Raw genomic sequence first — 7,536 nt, forward strand, 5'->3', positions numbered from 1 at the left:
GTTGTAATCTGAGGTAACCTTCTTTGCTGTCCACTACACCTCCAATTTTGGTGTCATCTGCAAACATATTAACTGTACCTCTTATGCTCTCATCCAAATCATTGATGTAAATGACAAAAAGTAGAGGACCAATCCTTGTGGCACTCCACTGGTCACAGGCCTCCAGTCTGAAAAACAACCTTCCATCACCACCCCCTGTCTTCTACCTTTGAGCCAGTTCTGTATCCAAGTGGCTAGTTCTCCCTGTATTCCGTGAGATCTAACCTTGCTAATCCGTCTCCCATGGGGAACTTTGTCGAACGCCTTACTGAAGTCCATATAGATCACATCTACTGCTCTGCCCTCATCAATCCTCTTTGTTACTACTTCAAAAAACTCAATCAAGTTTGTGAGACATGATTTTCTATGCACAAAGCCGTGTTGACTTTCTCCTCAAAGATATCCCTAATCAGTCCTTGCCTTTCAAAAATACATGTACATCCTGTCCCTCAGGATTCCCTCCAACCACTGGCCCACCACTGAGGTCAGGCTTACTGGTCTATAGTTCCCTGGCTTGTCCTTACTACCCTTCTTAAACAGTGGCACCAGATTAGCCAACCTCCAGTCTTCCGGCACTTGCCCTGTAACTATAAATATAAATATCTCAGCAAGAGGCTCAGCAATCACTTCTCTAGCTTCCCACAGAGTTCTCGGGTACGCCTGATCAGGTCCTGGGGATTTATCCACCTTTTACTCGTTTCAAGACATCCAGCATGTCCTCCTCTGTAATATGGACATCTTGCAAGATGTCACCATCTATTTCCCTACAGTCTATATCTTCCATATCCTTTTCCACAGTAAATACTGATGCAAAGTACTCCTTTTTAGGTTCTGGTTAATGGTAACCTCCAAGTTGTTGATAATGGGAGATTCATATGTAGTAATGTCATGGGGTGATGGTCAGATTCTCACTTGTTGGAAATGGCTATTAACCAAAATTTGTGTAGTACAAATGTTATTTGTTACCCAAACTTGGTTATTGTCCAGGTCTTTCGGCATTTGGTAATGGACTGCTTCAGTACTTGAACCATTGTGAATAATCATCGTCGTCGTCATCGTCGTCTAACAAAGCAAGGAGTGCTGGATCTTGATCTGGGAAATTTACCAGATAGTGTGTTCTAGTAAGAAACCAACCAGCCAACTATGACTACAACATAATTTGGGTTAGAATAATTATGAAAGATAAATATCACAGATGAAATGTGAGTGATTTAAGAAGGAAATCAGCACCACTTTGAAAAGTGATTGAAAGGTAAAGCAGTAACTGGTACATTGGGAGGAGTTTAATGAAGAGTTTTCAGGAATATATTAGGTACAATCCTTGCAAGAGAAAGAAACATCTAAAGCAAAGATGCCTTGACGTCAAAAATAAAACAGAAGGAGACTTATGATTAAAGTCAGAAGTAAAGTTCAGTCAATAATAAAGAATAATCTGAAAAAGTACAGGAGAAAATTAATTGTTACTGTAAGAGGGAAAGAGTGGCTACAAGCAACCATTGGCAGGTTTCATTAAATTGATTCTGAAAACATTTCATTAACATGGAAGTGGTCCATGAGGGGAAACGTGGGCCACTACAGACCCAAAGGGAAATGTCCATGTAGAGATGGGATGTGGATAAAATATGAAATTGATACTTCATTTTGTTTTCACAAAGAAAGCAGTTTATGTAATGGTTATACCAAAGAGCAGAGGGAAGTTATAGTTCTAACACAATTCTAGATTAGGAGAGGTGACTGACCCCTTGTCCCACTCCTCCACTGGTCACAACAAGGCTTCAATTTAAAAAAGGTCGAGAGTGTGGTGCTGAAAAGCACAGTCGGTCAGGCAGCATCCAAGGAGTAGGAGAATCAACGTTTCGGGCATAAGCCCTTCATCAGTCCTTCAATTTAAAGGTGATATTGCTCATTTAGACTGTGCATAGCTCAGTATCAGAAATAAACCAGACAGGTCACTTAAGTAACAAATAACTAATTTATTGAAAACAAAACTTACTCGTGCAAAGAATAAAGATTATTAGTAAAACATTCAAACTCTGCAAAGACGTACAACCATCCTTCTTGACAAAACATTCACAAAACCACCTCCATGTTTGGGGGAAAATACATAAAGCCTGTTAAGATGTTCTCTGACTAAGTAACAGTTAAATTCAGGAAAAAATAATTCATCATAGGTAGATGACAAACTAACATTTGGACAAAGTAACTTTTCGTATATACATTTTGCACTGGAATTTCTTCCTGAATCATTTTATGGCTGGCTGAATTCACTTTTCTGGAGAACATTATGGTATGTTTCATATTCTCCTTAAAGAGGCAAGCATGTTGATGAAATCTTCTACTGATTTTTTTCAACTCTCAACCTTCAGGAATTTCAGAGAAAAATGAGAGAGGGAACGAAGGCTTTTACTCTGGGCAAGATATACCAGACTCCTGTGTCCAAACTGAATCATGTGACCTCCCTCTGAAAATGTTGCAGACTTGGTGTTCCAAGTTGAGCAGCTTGCGTTCTTTGTAACAAAATTAAAAACTGCTGGAAAAACTCAGCAGGTCTGGCAGCATCTTAGGCCTAAAACTTAGGGCTCGGCTATTCAGGAGAGATGTTAGGTAGCACTTCTACACACACAGGGTGATTGAGGTTTGGAATTCTCTTCAACAGATGGCAATTCATGGTAGATCAGTTGTAAATTATAATCTTTTATTAAGCAAATGTATTAAGGGATATGGCCAAAAGAAGGTCTACGGAGTTGGGCCACAGCTCTGTTATAATCTCTTTTAAAGGCAGAACAGACTCAAGAGGCTGAATGACTTACTACTGTTCCTAAAGTGGTTTGCAGTTGTGTCCACAAGGGCGATTTTTGAATTCTGCATTCAAATCCCTTCATGGCCTTATTACTTCCTAACTTTGTAACTCCCTATCCTTCTCCAGTTCTGTCCTATGTACATCCCCAAAAATTTTGCTCCACTATTGGTACTTTTACTTGTAATGATTGTAACAAGGTCAGCCAGGTGGACCTCATGGAATATGAATTCCTTGACTGGGACTGTTAATCTGGTCAAATCCAGGAGCCCTGCCTGACAAATAAGAACAGGCAGGTCAGATATCCTGTTCAATTTGAAAACTGTCTAAGGTAAATGGGCAGCACGGTGGCACAGCAGTTAGCACTGCTGCCTCAGCACCAGAGACCTGGGTTCAATTCCCACCTCAGACGACTGTCTGTGTGGAGTTTGCACATTCTCCCTGTGTCTGCGTGGGTTTCCTCCGGGTGCTCAGGTTTCCTCCCACAGTCAAAAAATGTGCAGGTTAGGTGAATTGGCCATGCTAAATTGCCGTAATGTTAGGTGAAGGGATAAATGTAGGGGAATGGGTCTGGGTGGGCTGCGCTTCGGCGGGTCTGTGTGGACTTGTTGGGCCGAAGGGCCTGTTTCCACACTGTAAGTAATCTAATCTAATCAGTGTCACCACATGTGAATAAAGGGTGATTTGGTAATAGGATTCGGGCCTCTGTGGAGTTATTTAAGTACCATCAGCCTCAACATTCCTTTGTGAACTCGTGTTGGAGTAGAGGTGCATGAGTGTTTACAAACTGTCATAGTTTTTCTTCTGAAATCCTCATTCACACCTTGAGTACCTTCAGACCTACAATGCTTTCTTGGCTGGCTTCCCATCTCCATAAATTTGAGCCCATCCCAAACTCTCCTGTCTGTATCAGAATTTGCACCAATCCATTCATCCATCATCTGTATGCTCGCTGATCTACATTGGTTTTCAGTCTGGCAAAACCATTGTTTTGAAATCCTCATCTTTGTTTTAAAATTTCTCACAGGCTCATTTCCCCTTATCTGTTTAAACTCCTGAAAGCTTCCTAAGCTTTCTGCTCCCCTTAAATTTTGGCTGCTTGTGCAACCCTGATTTTCATTGCTTCACCTGTCTATGCCTTCAGCTGCCTGGGTGTGGTGTCTGTGTCAGACTACTCTCCTACGAACCTGACCTTGAGAATTTTTTAAAACACTGGGCCACAAGATTTGAAATTTTATTCCCATGGGTCTCTCAATACAATTATCATTCTTTCTTCAAGACGTTTTTAAACTAACTCTGATCAAACTTTTGGTCACTTTTCCTAATCTCCACGCTGTTACTTGGTGTCAAAATGTGTTTGTACATCTTGGGATGTTTAATACATTAACAAGTTTACTTTATGTGATAGATTTATTGTTTTGACAAGCAAAGCACCATTGTGCTGTGTAAATATAGTGATGTGGATCATAGTTACTCAGCAAAAATAACAAAAGGGGTGTTATTTGTAATTTGCAGAAAGTGGCAATTTCTCCACAATGTATACTGTGTATCATGTGTTCTCAAAGATGTTGGTGGATACAGAAATCTAATGTTTAAAATGAATCTTTTCAGGCTGCTCTCCACATCTTAGAAATATTTTTCCTAAAGCTGCTACAAGTTACTTCCATGGAACCTGAGCAAAATCAACCTTTCTACAGAGCCCCTTGAAACCATATCTTTAAGATTGATGTTAATTTGGGCAGATTTAACGAGTTTGAATTGAAAATCAATTTTGTTAAAGTCATGTTTTTGTGTTGTTTACAGGTGAAAGACAGAAAAAAGTGACAATTAATGAAGAGAAGACCATCATTAACGAGCAAGAAGATCAAGAGGTAGAACAGCTAGAGAATGTTAGTTCTGAGCAAGAGATTACAAGAATGGTCGTAATAGACTGTGAACAGGCAGACATTCTTGAAAGGTACAAAGACAAATGTAAAGTGTAATATTTCATGAAAATGATCTATGTATTTTAACCTCTATCCAAGATAATAATGCACAGCTGGTCAAATACAAGACTTTGTGAACTTTACCTTCACATGCAGTCTATTCTATTTTGTTGGCAAATATGATGTATCAAAATTACAAGTAACTTAGTTTGAAGAAGGAAAAAAAATGAAAATAAATATCAAAACAGTAAACCTGGGTTCCTGCAGTTAGCTAGATTGATTGGACTGAATGTCTTCGTCTCTGTGACTGTGTGCCAGTCTAAAATTTATTTAAAATTAATAATTAGGATGACAACATTGGGCATGTAGACACTGTATAATGCCAGCCATTTTCCCAATATTATAATAGCAGTAAAATTAAAGATGACAGGAATTCCAGGTAGAGGTTGGAATGGGAAATGGATAAGAATTGAGAAATATAAATTTGCAAAATGGTATATTATGTAACAAATGTGATGCTAATGAGAATGTGCAGTGCATAACTGATGCTGCAGTGAAGTTATTTCTGCATTAGCAGTTCTGCTATCTACATTTTACAGATTTGCTGACAACGAAAGCAATGTGACTTCAGAACAGGAAACAGTAACACTATCTGCTGACAACCAGGTCAGTCAGTTAAATTTGTTAAAACTAATTTCTGAGGTATCGTTGTGTCCCAGAAGATTACTGGTTGCAGTGTCATAATGTTTTATTGCAAATACATTACAATTTGTTAATAATCATGAGTTGACTTTGTAAAATAAAGTAAAATTTTCCTAGACGCACTCTGAAGTGGCTGGACATCAGAGTGCGTCTAGGAAAAAGTAACAAAAAGCAAAATTCACAGCTGACCTTGGAGGAACGTGTGTGGGAGAGCTCACAGCACAAGAACAGAGATACATAAGTGTAATCGTGCTGTAAGTCTACAGTAGTGAGTAGAGTGCGTTCTTTCTTGATTACATGTTTTACTGAGATCTGTCTCTTGATTAAAAATATAAACTATAAATACTAAGTTAGCCGGGAGCACGGTTTTTTAGAACAAAAAGATGGCGCTATTTTCTGGGTCTGTAGATTGTGAAGAAGCAAAGATGGCTTTGAGTAGATTGGTATGCGCCTCCTGTCGAATGTGGGAGTTAGTTAGGGATAGTTTCCATGTCTAGGGAGAAGGGTTCACATTTTTGGATAATTTGAATTTCTTCTGGGGTAGGAGTTACCTGTACAAGAAGGATACATTGCACCTGAATTGGAAAGGGATTAATATACTGGCAGGGAGATTTTGTAGAGCTGCTCAAGAGACTTAAACTTGAGGTGAGGGTGGGACCCAGGGAGATAGTGAGGAAAGAGATCAATCTGAGAACTGTTACAGTTGGGAAAAGGAGCGAGTCAAACAGTCAGGGCAGGCAGGACCGAAGCAGAGAATAACGTAGGACTGATAGATTAACCTGCATTTATTTCAATGCAAGAGGCCTAACCGGAAAGGCAGATGAACTCTGGGCGTGGCTAAGAAGATGGGACTTAGATATCATAGCAATTACAGAAATGTGGCTTAAGGATGGACAGGTCAGCCAGCTTCATGTTCTAGGATACAACTGCTATAGAAAGGATAGAGAGGAGGACAAGAGAGGAGGGGGAGTGGATTTTTTTTTTATAAGAAACAGCATTACAATTGAACATAGGGAAGGTATTCCTGGGAATACATCCAGGGGAGTCATTTGGGTGGAACTGAGAAATAAATGGATAATCACTTTACTGGGATTGTATAATCGACCCCCTAATAGTCAGCAAGAAACAAATTTGTAATGAGATTTCAGTTATCTGTAAGAAAAATAGGGTAGTTATGGTATGGGATTTTAACTGTCCAAACGTAGACTGGGACTTCCATAGAATTAAGCGTTTAGATGGAAAGGAATTTAAGTGTGTACAAGCAAATCTTCTGATTCACAATGTGGATGTACAGAGTAGAGAAGGTGCAAAACTTGACATATTCTCAGGAAATAAGGCAGGGCAGGTGACTGAGGTGTCAGTGGGGAAGAACTTTGGGGCCAGTGACCATAATTCTATTAGTTTTAAAATAATTATGGAAAAAGATTGACTAAAAGTTGAAGTTCTAAATTGGAGGAAGGCTAGGTTTGACGATATTAGGCAAAAACTTGATTGGGGGCAGATGTTTGCAGGTGAATAGACGACTGGAAAATGGGAAGCCTTCAAAAATGAGATAACAACAAGAATCTAGAGACAGTATATTCCTGTTAGGGTGAAAGGAAAGGCTGCTAGGCGTAGGGAAATCTGGATGACGAGAGAAATTGAGATTTTGTTGAAGAAAACAAAGAAAGTATATGTCACGTATAGACCAGAGAGATCGAGTGAATCCTTAGAGTATAAAGGAAATAGGAGTATACTTAAGAGGGAAATCCGGGGGGCAAAATGGGGACATGAGATAGCTTTGACAAATAGAATTAAAGGAGAATCCAAAGGGTTTTTACAAATACATGAAGGACAAAAGGGTAACTGGGGAGAGAATAGGGCCCCTCAAAAATCAGCAAGGTGACCTTTGTGTGGAGCCACAGAAAATGGGGTAGATACTAAATGAGAAAGTGAGGACTGCAGATGCTGGAGATCAGAGCTGAAAATGTGTTGCTGGAAAAGTGCAGCAGGTCAGGCAGCATCCAAGGAGCATGAGAATCGACGTTTCGGGCATGAGCCCTTCTTCAGGAATGAGGAAAGTGTGCCAGCAGG

General features: G+C 39.6%; 1 protein-coding gene across 2 annotated transcripts in view; it reads left to right on the forward strand.

Annotated features, from left to right (window-relative positions):
- The window catches only part of LOC122563564 (synaptotagmin-like protein 2), an 86,292-nt gene that overhangs the window by 27,201 nt on the left and 51,555 nt on the right, over positions 1-7,536 (forward strand). For both annotated transcript variants that reach the window (XM_043717459.1, XM_043717458.1), the window contains 2 exons: positions 4,640-4,793; positions 5,361-5,427. In XM_043717459.1, coding sequence (XP_043573394.1) covers positions 4,640-4,793; positions 5,361-5,427 — 221 coding nt within the window. The remainder of the gene's footprint in view (positions 1-4,639; positions 4,794-5,360; positions 5,428-7,536) is intronic.

Source organism: Chiloscyllium plagiosum, chromosome 27 (genome assembly GCF_004010195.1).
Source record: "Chiloscyllium plagiosum isolate BGI_BamShark_2017 chromosome 27, ASM401019v2, whole genome shotgun sequence".
NCBI lineage: Eukaryota > Metazoa > Chordata > Chondrichthyes > Orectolobiformes > Hemiscylliidae > Chiloscyllium > Chiloscyllium plagiosum.